The sequence below is a fragment of the Dipodomys spectabilis genome, unplaced genomic scaffold (assembly GCF_019054845.1).
Source record: "Dipodomys spectabilis isolate Male_0828 unplaced genomic scaffold, ASM1905484v1 ptg000080l, whole genome shotgun sequence".
NCBI lineage: Eukaryota > Metazoa > Chordata > Mammalia > Rodentia > Heteromyidae > Dipodomys > Dipodomys spectabilis.
In genome coordinates, this window is record NW_024870757.1 from 719,264 (window position 1) to 737,798 (window position 18,535).

General features: G+C 56.7%; 1 protein-coding gene across 1 annotated transcript; it reads left to right on the top strand.

Moving 5' to 3' along the window:
- Window positions 1-1,975: 1,975 nt before the first annotated feature.
- Window positions 1,976-16,158, top strand: Cacng7 (calcium voltage-gated channel auxiliary subunit gamma 7). Its single transcript, XM_042683329.1, has 6 exons — window positions 1,976-2,032; window positions 4,810-5,034; window positions 5,547-5,633; window positions 6,164-6,304; window positions 15,317-15,462; window positions 15,891-16,158. Exons 2-6 carry the CDS (start codon window positions 4,839-4,841, stop codon window positions 16,146-16,148), a joined length of 828 nt encoding a protein of 275 aa, XP_042539263.1. The 5' UTR covers window positions 1,976-2,032; window positions 4,810-4,838; the 3' UTR covers window positions 16,149-16,158.
- The last annotated feature ends 2,377 nt before the right edge of the window (window positions 16,159-18,535 follow it).

The following is an 18,535-nucleotide window of genomic DNA, read 5'->3' on the forward strand; positions in this document are numbered from 1 at the left end:
CCCCTCCTCACCTCACCCCTGCCACTTGTCTCCCCCGCCCCCCCCCCACGGCTCCCCCACCCGCGCATGGCTGCAGTCCTGCTCGGAGGCCTCCCCCCCATAACCCCCCCCCCCCCCCGCGCCTGCCTCTCGGGGACCCTCCTCCTCCTCCCCTCCCTCCCCGCACTCCCGCCACAGCTGCTGGAGAATAAACTTGGGATGCTGATGCTCAAGTGTCCGGACGTTTTCTTGTAAAGGGGTGCAGAGGTGGGACGGGGACAGAAGCTTGGGGGCATGGGGAGGGGGCACAGAGAGGCACAGAGGTCACAGGGTGAGAGGAAATACCCGCAGGCGCGAGGGAAGAGAAGAGCCCCCCACGCGTGGGGCGTGCATAGGGAGCGCCTCGCAGGGCCTCAGAGCGGTGCATGTTGTGCTATGCGGTGCTACCTCGACCGCGGGACGCGTCAGCTGCAGAACGCTTTCCCCCCCCTCATCCCCCCCCCCCCCCCCGCCGCACACACAGCGCCGCACGCGGCTGCCCTGCCTCCCCACCCCCTACCGAGGCCCGGGGACTAGAGCCCGGCCCAGAGGGAGATAAAAGGCTGCCTTCCCATGGCGAGCCCTAGACCTGATCTGAGGTAGAAACCCCAGGACACAGAGGCCCGAACAAGCCGTTCCAGGAGCCCAGTCCGGGAGCTTAGCCGTCAGCCCGCGAGGCCGAAGGCGGGTAGGCCCGTCCTGCGGCCTCGCCCCCCTGACCCACTTACGGGCGGCGGAGGGGCTCGCCCAGGTGGACTACAGTTCCCAGAGGACACCGCGAAATACCCTCCCTTCCAGGTGCGGCCCCTGGCCGCTAGGGCTTGTGGGGAATGTAGTCCCCGGACGGGACAGGCCCGTGAAGTGGTGTGCCTGTCAGCGTGTTCGGGGGGACCGAGCCCCAAATCTTTTCAGCCGCCTCAAGGGCCCGGTATCTCTCCCCGCAGGCTCCAGGCGTTCTGCGCGCCGGCCCATCGGGACGCTGAGGCTCGCCTGGTCTTCTGCACGACCTCGGCCGTACCCCCACCTCGTGCCCCAGGGCCCCAGCCCGGGCTCCGACCCTCGGCGGGCGGCCTGCCCCTTTAAGAGTGGCCCCGCTGACATCACGGCGGGGGGGGGGGGGCTGGCCCGGCTCCGGCTCCGCGGCGGCTGCAGGACCCGCTCCGCGCTGTGCCCGCCGCCGCCGCCGCTGGGGACCCCGGCCCGGGCCGCCCCGCCCGCCGCGCCGGCCTCCCCGACCCCCGGGCCGGCCCGCCGGCCACCCCAGGGCGCTCGCTCTCCTCCCTCCCCTTCCCCCTCTCTCAAGGTCTCTGGGTCTCAGCCTCTCTCTGTCTCTCCCTGTCTCTGTCTCTCTGTCCCTCTGTCCCTCTGTCTCTCCCCCTCCCCCCGCCCCCAGGCCTCTGCCCTCCCGGTCTTTCGGGGTCTCAGACTTCTTCTTTTCCAGGGCTCCGGGATCCCTGAGCCTGGGTCAGTGGTGGAGGGGGTGGGGACATCCTGAACTCCGGCTCTGTCTGTCTGTCTGTCTGTCTCCGACCCGCTCTGGACGGTCAGCCTCTGAAGCTACAGCCTCAAGGTCTCTGCGTGACTCTGTCTGTCTGTCTGTGGTCGGTCTCTCTCTCTCTCTCTCTCTCTCTCTGTTCCTCCCCCCGCCCCCCGCCTGCCTCTGCCCCTCTCGGGCTCCTCTCTCTTCCTCTCTCCTCTCTTCCTCCCGGCCTCCCCCCTCCTCCAGCCCGACCCGCTCCCCCCTCCCTCCCCCCGCTCCTCCCCTCCTCCGCCTTAGCCAATGAGCGGCCTCCGGTGCCCGCCGCCGGCTCCGAGCGCCGAGTGAGGCCGCGGGCGCGGGGGGTGGGGGGTGGGAGGCCGGGCGGGGCCGGGACGCCGGGCTCGGGGCCGGGGGCGGGGGGCGCGGGCGCGGGCGACCCCGGGGGCGGCGGCGGCGGCGGCCGGGGGAAGCCGCGGGGCCGGTCATGCGGCTGCGGGGCCCGCGGCCCGGAGCGTCCGCCCAGCCCTGAGCGAGGTGAGCGGCGCGGGGCGCGGGGCGGGGGGCGCCGGGGTCCCGGGGCCGCGGCGGGGCGGGGGGGGGGGGCGGCCCGGCTCCAGGCGGGCGGGGTTGGCGGGGCAGACGCCCGCGTGCGGGACGGGAGAAGACGGAGCCCGCGCAGGCCCAGTGACTCCCGGAGGACGGCGTCCGAGGGTCCCGGGGCGGGGAAACTGAGTCCCAGAGACGGGGTCTGCAGGGAAGGGTCCGGGCGGAGGTCCGGAGGAAGGCGGCTCCGGCAGGGGCGGAGGCCGCGAGGACGGGCTGCGGGTCCTCAGGGAGGGGGTGCAGCGCGCCGGGGGGACGGGAGTTCGGACCCCGGACCGGGGTGTGTGGAGGCCGCGGTGGAGTCCGGGACGGAAGCCAGAGGGAGGCGTCCCGGAGGAGGCCGGAGCCGGGTGCGGGCCCGGCGCAGCCCGGCCGAGGGGCCGGCACGGCGGGGCGGGCCGGGGGCCGGGGCGAGCGCTCGGGACCACACGGTGGACAGTACCCGGGTCCCAGCTGGCAGCGAAGCTGCGGCCCCCGGGCGGGGGATGGGAGGAAAAGCGGGCCAGGGCCCTGACAGTGTAGGAACCCTGCGGGAGGCTGAGGCTGACGGGGGGGGGGGGGGGGGGGGGGGGGGGGGCGATGGGGTCCGGGAGGGGTGTCAGGCTGGGGGGGGGTGAGGGAGGAGTGTCAGACTGGGGGGGGAGCGCTGGGGTCAGGGAGGGGTGTCAGACTGGGGGGGGAGCGCTGGGGTCAGGGAGGGGTGTCAGACTGGGAGGGGGGGGAGTTAGGAGGCCATGAAAATTCTGCCTGAAGATAGAGGAGTCTCATGTCTTAATTTCATTCTGGAGGGAAAATTCTGGGGGAGGAGGAGAGCCCAAACTTCATAGCTAAAAAAGATAATGGGTTATTATTATTATTATTATTTGTGTGTGCGTATGTGTGTGTGTGTGTGTGTGAGAGAGAGAGAGAGAGAGAGAGAGAGAGAGAGGTGGGGGAGAGGGAGAGAGGAGAGAGAGATCTGGACTCTGGCTTGGCTTTTCAGCTCAAGGCTAGCATTTGAGCCACAGCTCCACTTCTCACTTTTTACTGGTTAACTGGAGATCAGACATCCTTCCTCTTCTCCCCCGCACACACACACACTGATCCTCAGATCTTAGCCTCCTGAGCCACCAGCACCCAAGAGATACTCATTTTTCCCATCCCAGGATTTGAACTCAGGGCCTTGTGCTAGGGTTGTCTCTGGCTCTGGTATATAAGAATATTGAGGTTCTGCCTAAGGCAGAGTGGAGACCCCAGACAAGTTCCCTTGGGGAATTTCTTGGGGTGGAGGTGGGACATGAGGATTGCAACGAAGAACTTCCAGCCCTTCCATGCTGGGCTCAGAGTCCCCAACTTGGAATCTCTGAGCCCCTAACACGAATTTGGGTGGCTACAGCTATGAACAGAACTGGGAATGTCTTGTTTGGGGATCCCAGTGTGGCAATCCAGGCTGCTTGTTGGAGGTTGATGAATTTGTGATTAGGAAGTCAGCATGGGAAGTCGGGGGTCCAGATTTTCTGGGAGGGAATCACCCATGGGGTATTCTGGGGTTGCTGTCCAAGATCACAATCCCAGAGCTCTGGCTTCCAGCGTTCTGGGATCCAAGCATTCTGTGATCTAGTTCCAGCATCTCGGGTTCGAGGGCCTATCTGGGTCTGGGAGAGCAAATCAAGGTTCTGGAATCTTGGCTCTGGTTGTGGGCTGTGATCTCAGGTTGGTATACTGAATCAAGGTCACTGTGTAGAATGAGAATTAGAAGGTTCTGAGTAGAGATCCAGGTGTCAGGATGGAGGTTAAGTTCCAAGAGTTTTTTTTTTTTGGGGGGGGGGTCCGGTTGTGGGGCCTGAACTCTGGGCCTGGGCGCTGTCCCTCAGCTCTTCAGCTCAAGGCTAGCGCTCTACCACTTGAGCCACAGTGCCACTTCCAGCTTTTTTCTTTTTGCTTATGTGGTGCTGAGGAATCCACCCAGGACCTCAGGCATGCAAGGCAAGCTCTTCCACTAAGCCATCTTCCCAGCCCCAAGTTCCAAGAGTTTAAGATTAGATGCAGGACTCTGCTTCAGAGTCTCCAGTAGGTCTGAGGTCGGAGTTGAAAGGCTTGGGTGTGGGGTTAGGGATCTTTGATTAGTGACCCACTTTTTTGAGTCACTGGTGACAGTGCCTGAAGGAAAGGTGTCAAGATACTATGTCAAATTAAGTCTGGTGGCTCAGATTGAGAATTTCTGAACTGGTTAAGTTGTGCAGTACGTAGAGTCCAACCCAATGTTTGGAGGCCAAGTTGAGTGCTAGACGCTGGCATTCACAGCTGGAAGCTGGAATCAGAAGCAGGTTCTCAAGTGATGAGCCCGGGGTCATCTGTGGCTCAGGCTCAAGGTTAGAGGCTCTGGGGAGGGTGGGGGCACTCTTGTATGCCCGGTGGAGCAAGGGAGAAAGTTGGGTCTTGCCCCCAAGAACCAGATCCTGGTTCTGGGTTCAAGAATCTGGAGTCAGTTTCTTTTCAGAGTCATATTCAGATATGATATATCTCACCCTGAGGCGGAGGGGGGGGTCTGGGTCCGGCCCTGGACAACCCACAGCGGGCCCACTTTAGGCTCCAGGTCATCTGTGGGTGTCAGGTCTCAGGGTGCTGGTTTCAGAGCTGATGTCTCCCGGGTGTCTGGGATTTGGAGCGCCGCCTCCCGGGCCCCTTCAGAGCGGTCCATTGGACCATAGCAGCCTCTGGTCCCGCAGGCCCCGCGGGGCGCCCCCCGCCGCTGAAGATGAGTCACTGTAGTAGCCGCGCGCTGACCTTGCTGAGCAGCGTGTTCGGGGCCTGCGGCCTGCTGCTCGTGGGCATCGCGGTCAGCACCGACTACTGGCTGTACATGGAGGAGGGGACCGTGTCGCCGCAGAACCAGACCACCGAGGTCAAGATGGCCCTGCACGCGGGCCTCTGGCGGGTCTGCTTCTTTGCAGGTGAAGCCTTCCCCTGCCCTCCCTCTGTACCTCTGCCCTCCCTCCGCGGCCGCCCCTGACACCCCGGGACTTCCGAACCGTACTCCCATCCTTGAGGTTCCAAAATCATCTGGAAGCCGAGATGACATTCGGGCCCGGGCCCGATGCCTGGGCCTTTCCCTCCAGGAAGTCCCGCCCAGAACCCAGCCGCCGTTTCCCCCCCCCCCCCGCCCCCACCGCCCCGGGAACTCTCCAGTCCATATGCAAACGTGGACCGGGGCCTGGGCAGGCTCGAAGCACCCAGAACCCTCTCCCGCCCCGCCCCGCAGATCATGCGGCCCTGGCCTGGCGCTCGCCTCATCGAGGCCGGTCCACCCCCGCCTCCCACCACCGTGGGGGTCTCCAAGGAGGCGTTCAGGAGCCCCCAGAGCAGAGCAGGCCCCCCAACCCCAGGCTCCCGGGGTCTCCCTGTCCCGGCTGCCCCCCCCGCAGAGGAGCCTCCTCCAGCCCGGCCTCCCTGTCCCCCCTGCCAGGCCGGGAGAAGGGGCGCTGCGTTGCCTCCGAGTACTTCTTGGAGCCGGAGATCAACCTGGTGACGGAGAACACGGAGAATATTCTGAGTGAGGCGAAGCGGGGGCGGGCCCGGGCAAGGGGGGAGGTGCTGGGAGAAAGGGTCGGACCAGGGCAGGGCAGGGGTCCAGCCAAAGAGAGGGACCCGAAAGAAGGGAGAGCCGTGGACAAGAAGGGGCGGGGCCTGGGGTGGAGGCCTCAGGAAGAAGGTGGGATCAGACCGGAGGTGCGGGCTGAGAGGGGCAGAGCCAAGAGCCGAAGGAGAGGTGGGGCCAATGGGAAGGGAGGGGCCATCTGGAATTGGGAGGGGCTAGTGGGGAAGGGGTGGGGCTGATGAGAAAAGAGCAATTGGAGGTGGGGGCCAATGGGAAAGGAGAGGAGCCAATGTGAAAGGGAGGAGCCAGTGTAAAGGGGTGGAGTCAATTAGAAAGGGGAGGAGCCAGTAGGAAAGGGGCCAATTAGAAAGGGGTGGAGTCGGAGGGAAAGGGGAGGGGCCAGAGGGAAAGGGGAGGGGCAGAAGAAGCTGAGGCGTGTCTCTCCAGATCTCGCTCACCCACCTCTCCTGGTCCGCCTCCTCCAGAGACGGTGCGCACGGCCACTCCCTTCCCCATGGTCAGTCTGTTCCTTGTGTTCACGGCCTTCGTCATTAGCAACATTGGTCACATTCGCCCCCAGAGAACCATCCTGGCCTTCGTTTCTGGCATCTTCTTCATCCTGTCGGGTGAGCCCCTGGGGAAAGAACCGTTTCCTACGTGGGAAGATCTTTCACGGCAGGGTGACCCGGGGGTTGCAGGGTTGGCAGGACCTCACTGTGCGCGGTGCGTTGGTTCTTTGTGTAGCACCTCCCGAGGTTGATCGCAGCGGGCGTCCAGTGGGCACGAGTGAGGGGCCAGTGTGGCTCCGTCCCGCCAGGGAGCGGGGCTCAGGTCTGTCCCCCCATTTTACCGGTAGCGGGGTGAAGGCGAAGGCTCAGGGGGATGAGGTTCTTCGCTGGGGGCAGAGCTGGGAATCAGATTCACGCAATTCTCCTCCGGAGGCTGTATTTTTAACCACCACTCATATTTTGGCAATGAACAGTTTACAATACAAGGCTATTTATGTCTTCTTCTTCTTCTTCTTCTTCTTCTTCTTCTTCTTCTTCTTCTTCTTCTTCTTCTTCTTCTTCTTCTTCTTCTTCTTCTTCCTCTTCCTCTTCCTCTTCCTCTTCCTCTTCCTCTTTTCTTCTTCTTCTTCTTCTTCTTCTTCTTCTTCTTCTTCTTCTTCTTCTTCTTCTTCTTCTTCTTCTTCTTCTTCTTCTTCTTCTTCTTCTTCTTCTTCTTCTTCTTCTTCTTCTTCTTCTTTTTTATGAGGTTTGAACTCTGGGCCTGAGCCCTGTTCCTCAGCTCTTCAGCACAAGGCAAGTGCTCTCCCACTTGAGCCACAGCACCACTTCCAGTTTTCCTCACAGATTTTTCTGCCGGGGCTGCCTTTGAACTGAGATTCTCAGATCTCAGCGGCGCCCCACTCATCTGTATGCCTATGCATCCATCCATCTCTTCTCTTTTTGGGTCCATATCAATGCATGTTTCTGCTGTTGCTGCACTTCACCCAAAACACTTCTCCATGGATGTGTCCATCTGGAGTTCAGACTTTGCTTCCAGCCCTTTCTTCTTCCTTTCTCATTGCAAAGCTCCTTAGCAGTGATCTCACCAGGGAGTTATTATTAGCACTTACCTGATAAAGTAGAGGTACTGAGATTCACAGACTTGCTCAAGATACTGATATGAACTGGTGCGGGATGGGTGTCCAAAATTCTTTCCAGTTCAGGTGAGATCAGCTCAGTGCAGCTCCAACGTACTTCTGCTGCCCGTCCAGCCCCAGTAATGCCAAGTCACCTGACTCACTTGTCCAATTTGAATCAAATGGAGGAAATAGAAACTCAAATCAGGTGCTGGCAGCAGAGCTGTTCCCTAGTGCTGGTGCTGAGTTTCCTTCTTCTGGTTGGCTGTGTGAGGAGCTGGGAGGGACTTCCCCAGACTCTTCTTGCTCCCCTCCCCCCCCCATCCTACCCCGAGGAAACCTTTGCAGGCAAAGCAGGGCGCAACCTCCGTGCAGACCTGAGTTGAGGTGTGTGGAGCCAGACACCGAGCTAAAATTAGATACATAAGATGCCACGATCTGAGGGTGCCAGAGCAGTAAGGTCTCTCTCATCATGTTTTTTCCCGATGGAAAAATAGTGGCTTAGACAGAGAAAAGTGGGGCAAGAGTAGGTAGCATAGGGACTTTTATTCAGCCTATCCCACATGCTATGAGTGAAGCTCCTTTGTGTGCAGTTCATGGAAATAGAAATGAGTGTAAGAGGCAACTCAGCTAGTCAGGGGTATTCTGGTTCCAAATCATGTGCTCAAAACACTGCACCAGGACCAAGCGTAGTAGCAGACACCTGAAATTCCAGCTGCTTCAGAAGTAGAGGCAAGAGATTATGAGTTTGAAACCAGCTCAGGCAGAGTTGGTGAGGTGTCATAACCTGACTTATGGAATTGTAACCTCTTTCTACCACAACTGCATGATGATGATGATGATGATGATGATGATGATGATGATGATGATGATAGGTTTGGTGGGGTTTTTTGCTAGTCCCAGGGCTTGAACTCAGGGCCTGGGCACTTTTCCTGAGCTTCTTTTGCTCAAGGCTAGCACTCTACCACTGAGCCACCCCTCCACATCTGGCTTTTTCTGTGTATGTGGTACTGAGGAATTGAACCCAGGGCTTCATGCATGGTAGGCAAGCACTCTACTACTAAGCCACATGCTCATTCTCAGCCCTGTCAGACTTTTTTTTGGGGGGGAGGGGTAGAGCTTGAACTCTGGGCCTGAGTGCTGTTCCTGAGCTCTTCAGCTCAAGGTGAGCGCTCTACTACTTGAGCCACAGCGTCACTTCTGGTTCTCTAGTGGTTCATTGTAGATAAGAGTCTTATGGACTTTCCTGCCCAGGCTGGCTTTGAACCTTGGCCCTCAGATCTCAGCCTCCTGAGTAGCTAGGATTACAGGCCTGAGCCACCAGCTCCCAACCCTGTTAAGCTTTTTAAAGCAACAAAATAAGCCAGGTGCCTGTGGCTCATGCCTGTAATCCTAGCAACTCAGCAGGCTGAAGTCTGAGGATCACAGTTCAAGCCCATGCAGCAAAGTCTGTGATATTCTTTCTTTTTTTGGGGGGGCGGATCTGGTTGTGGGGCCTGAACTCTGGGCCTGGGCGCTGTCCCTCAGCTCTTCAGCTCAAGGCTAGCACTCTACCACTCGAGCCACAGCACCACTTCCGGCTTTTTTCTTTTTTTGCTTATGTGGTGCTGAGGAATCGAACCCAGGGCCTCAGGCATGCAAGGCAAGAGCTCTACCGCTGAGGCACCTTCCCAGCCCAGGTCTGTGATATTCTTATCCCAAGAAACTACTCAGAAAAGGCCAAAAGTGGTGCTATGGTTCAAGTGGTAGAGCGCCAGCCTTGAGCACAGAGAGGTGGAAGGACAGTAACCATGCCCTGAGTTTAAGCCCCAGGACCAGCACAGAGAGAGAGAGAGAGAGAGAATGATTGCTTTTTTTTTTTTTTTAATCGGTCGTGAGGCTTGAACTCTGGGCCTGGGCGCTATCCCTCACCTCTTCAGCTCGAGGCGAGCACTCTACCACTTGAGCTACAGCGCCACTTCCAGAAAGAGAGAAAGAAAGAAAGAAATTGAGCAACAAAATGAAAACAAAAGGGTTGTGTGTAGAGGTGGAGTGGGATCCAGGTTATAACCCAAGTGGTAAGAATGCTTACATCACAGGGCTGGGAAGGTGGCTTACATCACATGCCCAAGGTCCTGGGTTCAATCCCAGTGCTGAAGTTTAAACAAGCACCATAGACTAGCTTATGCATTCTTCCCACGGTGCTCCGAGAACCCAGGGGGTCTGGGTGGGAAGCTTGTGGTTTGCTCCTCTCGTGGCCAGGAAGCAGATGAAGAGTCAGGGTAAGATAGAGACTTACTTCCTTCAGGAAGCCCTGCATCCCTCCACCCAAATAGCACCCCAGTCTTAGGACCAGACTTTCAAGCACATGAGTCTGTGGGGGTCATTTCTTCATTCTTGTTTCTCCTTTTCTTTTTTTGGTGGTGGTACTGAGGATAGAACTCATGGCTTTGTGTATGCTAAATAGGCACTCTACCACTTGAGCTCCTCCTTCAGCCCCTTTGTGTCTGGCTTCTGAGATGGGGTCTCACAGGGTCAGCCCTGGGTCAGCCTGGCCTGCAGTTGTACTTCCTCAATAGCTGGGATGAGGGCCGTGCAACACTGAGCCCGGCCAGTGGTTGAGATGAAGTCTCAAAAACCTCTTTTGTGCCTGGGCTCTCCTTGAACTGTGACCCCTAGCCTCTGCTAGGCTTATAGGCCTGCGTGCCACCTCGGTTTTATAGTAGGCGCTGGCGAGGCCGTCCATGGTCCTGAAACTCTCTCGGTCCAGCCGGATGGATTGCTTGAGCTGTCCGTGGTCCTGAAATGCTATTGTTTTAAAGCCAGGTTGGCTTCCATTCTGCTTGGGATCTGGATGACTCTTGCCCACTGTCATCTGAGAATTAGAGTCCAGAAGCTCGACTTGGCTTTCAGAGATAGGAAAGGGGAAACCAAAAGAAAAAAAAGGTAAAAAGAGCTATTTATTCTTTGGAGAATCTGTGCCCCTTGTGAAATGGCCAGGAATGGAAAAGAATGGCTGGCCAAGAAGAATGTAGGTCTCTTCCCCACCAGAAGTATTGATTCTCCTCTGATCGAATCCTGCTCCCGACTCCAGCCACAGCCTGAACCACGAGCCCTGTGCCCAGGGCTGGTGCAGCCACCAACCCCAGACCCTGAGAGCCTGGGACTGGGGTGCAGAGCCACCCTTCTCCTTGGAAAGTTGGGGGCCAGGCAAGAGTCGGGAGCGCGGGTGGAGAGAACACTTGCTCTGCGATTTAGGAGGGAAGAGGCAATATCTAAAGCAGAAAGATGAGAATTTTGGATGGGGGGACCTGGGGGCCCGACTTCCGAAGAACACAGAAGGGAAGGTGATGGGAAGGGTGTGGCCATCTCCTGCAGATGAGGGGATCACAACCACTGCCCCCCCCCCACCCCCGTGTTGGCCCTTCCTGTGGACAGGTGCCTGACCTCACTGTAGCTGCGTGGGCTGGGTGGAGTGGAAGCCGGGCTGGCATCAGGAGCCACTGGAGTATGAGGGACCGACGCCAAGGAAAGTCAGGTGGAGAAGGGAGAAGCAAAGATGATGAGGGGACCCAAGGAGTGGGAGGATTGTTTTATTAAGAGTTTGGTGGTTCTCTGTCTCGGTCTCTGTCTCTGTCTCTGTCTCTCTGTCTCTCTGTTGTGCACCCACATGGGGGTGTGGCCTTTCTCCATTCATCCTTTTCTCTTCTTACTTGATCTGTCCACTCGTTTCTGCTTTTCCATTAGAAAATAAGCTGTAGCTATCATGAAAGTTCATCTTTTCATAAAATATGGGGGTACACACCTCTCAACACAATGCCCCTCTGTGTGGCTACTCAGCACTGTACAGGAGGCCGATGAGAACTCCACAGCGGACCTTAATCTATTCTCCTTCCATCCTTCTTTTCTTTCACTCACTTTGTGTGTGTGTGTGTGTGTGTGTGTGTGTGTGTGTGTGTGTGTGTGTGTGTGTGTGTTTCCTGGGGCTTGAACTCAGGGCTTGAGTGCTGTCTCTGTGCATTTTCACTGAAGGCTAGTTGCTCTGCCTTGTGCCACAGCTCCATTTCTGGCTTTTTTTTTTTTTTTTTTTTTTTTGGTGGATAACAAAAGACAAGGGTCTCATGGACATTCTTGCCCAGGCTGGCTTTGAACCGCGATCCTCACATTTCAGCAAGGGTTACATATGAGTCAGCAGTGCTCAACTTTAATCCACTTTGGAACCGTTCTTAGTTGTTCCAATATTTTTTTTTTTTTTTGGCCTGGTACTGGGGATTGAACCCAAGGACTTGAATTGTATCCACAACCTTCCAGGAAGGAAGACTTTTGTTTTTGGCATGAAATGAGGATGTAGCTTAGTGGAAGAGCCTTGCCTAGTTTGTGTGAGGTTGCAGGCTTGGTCTTCAGCACAGTAAGAAAAGAGGGAGAGAGGGGAGGGAGAAGAAGAAGAAGGGGAAGGGAGGAAATGAGGAAGAGAGAGGGAAAGAGGGAGGGAGAGAGGACTGTCTTTTTTAGGATTCTCCTGAGAGCCAAGATTCAACCCAGGCTCACGCGTGACATTTTGTTGCTGAGTCTCTCCTCAGTCCAGATTCCTTCTGCCACAGTATCTCTTCACCACATGGGCTTTTAAAATACATCTCAATGTGGAAACATAGAAAGAATAGTGCAAGGGATGCCCGTGAGCCCTGCCTGGCTTCCATAGTCCCCAGCATATGGCGGGTCTGTTTTTAGTGGCTCCCGGTCCGGCCCTTCTCCCAGCCTCCCTGCCTTATTTTAAAGCCAGCCCCCGACACTGGCGCTGCGCGTCCACAAGTATTTCCGTTTGTCTCTGGCTTAGAACTACTCCTGTATTTACTCCAGCCGCCACTGTGTCCCAATCGAACCCAAACAAAACAGGAGTCATTTCCTTGTGTCATCTCAATATCAGCTCAGCGCCCACCTTCCCCTTCATTCTCCTCAACACCCGTTCACTGTTAGTGTGTTGAAAATCAGGATCTGAAGCCATATGCAGGCTGAGTCCGCAGGTCTCCCAGACCCTTTTCCTGTCAGACTGTCCCCCTCCTCTTCTATTTATTTATTTTTTATTGGTCGTGGGCTTGAACTCTGAGCCCTCAGCTCTTCAGCTCAAGGCTAGCTCTCTACCACTTGAGCCACAGTGCCGCTTCTGGTTTTCTGGTGGTTCATTGGAGATAAGAGTCTTAAGGACTTTCCTGCCTGGGCTGGCTTTGAACCATGATCCTCATATCTCAGCCTCCTGAGCCACAGGAGCACTCTCTCTCTCTCTCTCTCTCTCTCTCTCTCTCTCTCTCTCTCTCTCTCTCTCTCTCTCCTGCAGATATGTGGTTATTGTGGTGTCAGATTTCCATGGTATGTCCATGTGATAATTTAATATGCTTACCCTGCTTACCCACCTCTGGATTCTTTTATTAAATAAGGTACATACTTTTTTGTTTTACAAGAGTATGTTTGTTTGTTTGATCCACTTTGAGCCACAGCACCACTTCCGGTTTTTGAGTGGTTAATTGGAGAGAAAGAGTCTCATGGTGACTTTTCTGCCTGGGCTGACTTTGAACCTTGATCCTTGGATCTCAGCCTCCTGAGTAGGTAGGATTACAGGAGTGAGCAACCCTGGCCAGCTGAGGAAAGTTCTTGTCAAAAAAAAGAATGCTTGGGGGCTGGGAATGTGGCTTAGTGGTAGAGTGCTCGCCTTACATGCATGAAGCCCTGGGTTCAATTCCTCAACACCACATACACAGAAAGAGCCAGAGGTGGCACTGTGGCTCAAGTGGTAGAGTGTTAGCTTTGAGCAAAAGAAGCTCAGGGACAGTGCCTAGGCCCTGAGTTCAAGCCCTAGGACTGGCAAAAATAAAAAATAAAGAGTGTACCCTCTTCTCTTTCCCATCCTCCTCTCCTCCCCCACTTCCCCCTCCCTTCCCCCTTCTTCCCCTCCTCCCCTCCTCTTCTTCTCTCCTCCCTCTTTCCCTGCTTTCTCTCCCTCCTTGACTCCCCCTCTGGCAGGCATCAGATTTTTCCTTCCTCCAGACCGGACACAGGGAGAACCTCAGCTCTCTTTCCATCTCTTCTGGCTGAGGCCTCTCTTCCTCTGGCAGTTTCTTCTCTCCCAGGCTCTGTCCCTGGTGGTCAGCAAATCACAAGGTCCCTGGCGGTCAGATCCGTGTTCTCCTTTGAATCTAGGTGACACTCAGAGCAGATGAAGAAGGCGAAAGCAGGGGGGTGGTGGCCACAGCAATGGGTCTTTGATCTTCTTGCTTGCTCTTAGGGCTCTAGGTTTTCATTTTTCTTCCACCTTTGCTGTCCTCATGGTATCCTCTTTCTAGTCGGCATAGAGTTTGCACAAATGTGCACAAAGTTCTCACAGAACACCTTTGAGGACATATTGTCTCTCGGGGTTTTTTGTTTGTTTTACTGGGACTTGAACTCAGGGCTTTGCTCTGGTAGGCAGGTATTCTCCCCTTGAGCTGTGCCTGTAAACCTTCACATCATCATTTGAACAGGTCTTGGATTCGTGCCAGGCTGATCGGCCATCTGTTGTAGCTATGATGACAGGCAGGACCAACTTTTGATTGGTTGAGGACCTTTTTCCATCTGTGATCCTCCAGATCTCCATCTCCCAAGTGGGAAGATTACAGGTGTGAGCCACTGGGCCTGGCCTCCTGGCTTCTTGGCCTCTGCTCTGTCCTGGCTCAGCTGTTTCTCCTCCCTGAGGCCGTGTCTCCAGCTGTCCCCATCTGCCCAGTGCTCTCTGAAGTGTCCTGTGTGCTCCTCTCCTGTCTTGACTGGTTTGATCTTTCATGTGTTTGAAGCGTGTAACTGGATGTTTTGTAGACAGTCCCACGATGACCTCATGAGTGGATGTGGGTTACACAGCCCCAGCAGGGGAGCTAGAGGAAGAAAGCAGGGGCTGGCTCCCTGGCTCACACGGGATCCCTCTGTCTCCCCACTGATCGTTCACCCTCTTGACCTCCAGCAGTGCCAGCTTTCCTCACAACAAAGGAAACTCTCTCTTCTTTTTTGTTTCTTTGGCAGTACTGGGGTTTGAACTCAGGATGCTTGTGCTTGCTTCTGACATTGCTAGCAGAATTGCCATATGATTTTATTTTCTTTTATTGGTCTGCCTACATGCACAAAACAAACTTGCAATTCTCTTATTGATTAATTAGTATCGCATACTCAGAGGCTGAGGCAGGAGATTTGCAGAGTTCAAGGCCAGCCTGGCATCTAGCAAGACCCTGACTTGAGCAAAGACAAAATATCTCCAGCTGGAAATACACACACACACACACACACACACACACACACACACACATATTTGGATAACAGGAATTTATATAACACCCAACTAGCCAAGGATTTTTCCTGCTTGATTCTGTTCTCTCTGTTTTGTTTTGCCAGTCCTGGGGCTTGAACTGAGGTCTGGGCACTGTCCTTTAGATTTTTCACCCAAGGTGGAGGCTCTACCACTTGAACCACAGCTTCACTTCTGGCTTTTTTGCTGGTGACTGGGAGATAAGCATCATATCACTGTGTATGTGTATGTGTATATGATTGCTAATCGATTCCATATCTGCCTCCTCTGGCTGGCTTGTAAACGGCAGATTTGGAGCCTATCTCAGGGGGAGGTTGCTGGTTCATTTCCGGGCTCCCTGCATCCAACCTAAGTTGGCCAGGTACCAGTGGTGTATGCTTGTAATCCCAGCTACTCAAGAGGCTGAGATCTGAGGATTGAGGTTCAAAGCCAGCCCAGATAGGAAAGTCCCAGACTCTTATCTCCAATTAACCACCAGAAAGCTAGAAGGGGAGCTGTCTCTGAAGTGGTAGAGTGCTAGCCTTGGCCAAAAAAAGCTCAGGAACAGCGCCCAGTAAACAGCGCCCTGAGTAAAAACCCCAGGACTAGCACACACACACACACACACACTCTCAGGCACACTCTGCAGTAGTCCTGGAGATGAGGAAGGAGGAGAGGCCACCCTGGGGTTTGGAAGCCAGGTACCTCCTCTCATCCCCCCTCTGCCCCCAGGCCTCTCCCTGGTGGTGGGCTTGGTTCTCTATATCTCCAGCATCAACGATGAGGTCATGAACAGGCCCAGCAGCTCCGAGCAGTACTTCCATTACCGCTACGGGTGGTCCTTCGCCTTTGCTGCCTCCTCCTTCCTGCTCAAAGAGGTGATGCAGTGGGGTCCGCTCTGCCTTGAAGGGGGGCTGTGGAGAGGGGCCCTCACTCCGGACCCAGAGGAAGAGCAGCTGGGGGTCTGCGTTCAGGATTATGAAGGAAAGTAGCCGCGGAGGTTCTAACTCCTGGGTCCTGAGAAGGAGGGGCTGGGCTTTCCAACTCCTGGGTTCCTGGTGGGGGACTCCAGGGGAGTCTAACATGGAGGATGCTAGAGAGGGAGCGGGAGAGAGAGAAGGAAAGAGAGAGAGGGTGTGTTCCCTGGGTCTCCCTGCAGAGGTGTCCTGGTCCCCAAGGAGGGTTCCCTGGTCCCCATGGCGGGGTTCCGGGCTCCCAGGGCGGGGTTCCCGGGCCCCCAGGACGGGAGCCTGGGCCCCCAGGGCGCAGTCCCGGCTCTGCAGGCTCTGATGCTGCCCCGCCGCAGGGGGCCGGCGTGATGTCGGTGTACCTGTTCACTAAGCGCTACGCCGAGGAGGAGATGTACCGCCCGCACCCCGCCTTCTACCGGCCGCGCCTCAGCGACTGCTCCGACTACTCGGGCCAGTTCCTGCAGCCCGAGGCCTGGCGTCGCGGCCGCAGTCCCTCGGACATCTCCAGCGACGTGTCCATCCAGATGACCCAGAACTACCCGCCGGCCATCAAGTACCCGGACCACCTGCACATCTCCACCTCGCCCTGCTGAGCCGCGGCCGCGGCGCCCTCAGCCCCGCCCCGCCCCCACGAAGCCCCGCCCTCACGTAACCCTACCGCTTGATTGGCCCCTTCCAGCCCGAGACTCCTCCCCTTCCCGCGCCCCTTTCTGCTGCCCCCGCCCGTTTGTCCTCCTTTATTTCAATGGCTCCGCCCATTTGTCCAACTCTGCTTCTTCATTGGTCCTTTCCACTTCCAGATGACTCCTCCAGAGCCACGCCCACTTCCTGTGGCTCCTCCCTCCCCGTTCCACCTGCTCTGCGCCCCTGCCCTGTCTCCCCGCAGAGGCCGGAGTGGGACCCGCAGCGGCCGGGAATGCCAACCGCCTTCTCCGCTCAACCAGGACCCCTTGTTTCCTGTCACGTGGAACCTCTCGCCCGGCCCCCCCATCCGCACCCCATGTCCCACCTTTCTCTCTCTCTCTCTCTCTCTCTCTCTCTGTCTCTCTCTCTCTAGCTGTACCTTTTCCGCCCTGCCCTGGAATGCGGCCTGTGGTCTAGGGCTCTTGTCTAACCGCCACCGTGCTCTCAGCTCTCAGGCTAGTCCTTCCTCCTCCTCCTCCTCTTCCTGCTTCTCGTCCTAATCCTCCTCCTCTTCCTCCTCCTCCTGCTCCTCCTACTCTTCCTCCCACCCTCGCCCACCTCTCCTCCGAAGCCCCCAGGTACAACCCAAACCCACAACCAAACCAGGAGGGGGACCCCAAGGTGGAGGGAGCCCCCAGGCCGTCTCCACACCTGTGCCCGCCTCTCCCCCCTCGAGGCCCCGTCGGGGGAGGGAGGGGCAGTAGCGGGGGTCAACGCCCCCCCAACCTCTGTCTTCCATTTTCTGGCACTCCTCCTCATCGATGACCTCCTCCGCACCCCAGAACCCCCAACTCCGGCCCCTTGGACAGACTGGGGGTGGGGAGAGGGGAGGTCACCCGAGCGTCGCCCAGCCCCTGTCGGGGCGAGGCGCGGTAGCACAGCGCTGTACACGGAACCGGCACGGCCCCGGGGTGGGGGTGGGGGGCTTTTAGTTCGCAGGGGGGAGGGGGGAGGGCGTCCAGTTAACCTGTCTTCACGCAGCGATTTTTAACGAGGCGGGGGTGGGGGGGCCTGGCTCCGTTATTTACCGTGTATCATATGTAAATACCGACAGAAACTTCAATAAACTCTATTTCAAACACGCCTCTGCCCACCCGAGGGAAGGGGCTGGGCGCAGGGGGAGGGGGCGAGTCTGGGGTCTTGGAGAACGAGGCCACACTGGTCTTATCAAATTAATTAATAACCACAGTTAATAGGCAGTGCTTTAAAACTCAGCCTCTGGCCGGGTGCTGGTGGTTCACGCCTGTCACCCCAGCAGCTCAGGAGGCTGAGATCTGAAGATCACAGTTCAAAGCCAGCCGGAGCAGGAAAGTCCATGAGACTCTTATCTCCAAGTAACCACCAAAAAGCTGGAGTGGAGCTGTGGCTCAAGTGGTAGAGGGCCAACCTTGAGCAAAAAAGCCAGGCAAGAGCCTGAGGCCTTGAATTCATGTCCCAGTACCAATGGGGGTGGGGGGGGGGGAAGTGGGATGAGGGAGGGGGTAGAGAATCAGTTCATGCACAATATTCAGACAGCAAAAGAGTGTAGTCAGGATCAATAAAAATCAGGGCATTGCTGTGATCACGTAGAGGTTGTGACTTCGTTCCTCTGACTCCCCTTCTTCCTCCATTCTTCCTTTGATTTTTCCTCCCAGCCACCATGTTGATTGGCCTCCTGGGCACATAGGTCCTGCGTGGGAAGTAAAAGGCTCACCCAAGATCACGCATAGAACCCCCTAGGGAAAAAATCCGCATCTGACTCCCACCCCCAGCCTCTTCCCGTCCACCCAAGCAGCGGGCTTCCTGAAGGCTCCGCTCGGTCCCTCGGTTCAGAAACAACTGCCGACACTTGTTGCACACCTACCACAGCCAGACTTGCCTTCCCCCGAACACCCTCCCACCAGGCAGTAGCTCCGTGTGTAGGAATTATGGCTCTGCTTTTGCAGGGGAGGGAGTGCAGAAACGGTTCCAAAATCTAGGCTGGAAGCCACTATACTGAGAACTGAGAACAGCCTAGATATCTGAGGCGTATGTGCATGCGTGTGTGTGTGTGTGTGTGTGTGTGCGTATGTGTGCATGAGTGTGTATGCGTGCGTGCGTGCATGCGTGAATGTTGTTGGCTGTGAACCCAGGGCCTTGTATATGCTGAGCAAGCACTCTACCACTGAGCTACACTCACAGTCCCTTCACGTATATTCTTTATTTTGTGCCAGTCCTGGGGCTTGAACTTAGGGCCTGGTCACAGAACCTGAGCTTTTTCTACTCAAGGCTGATGCTCTACCACTTGATCCACAGCTCCAACCTCTGGCTTTTTGGT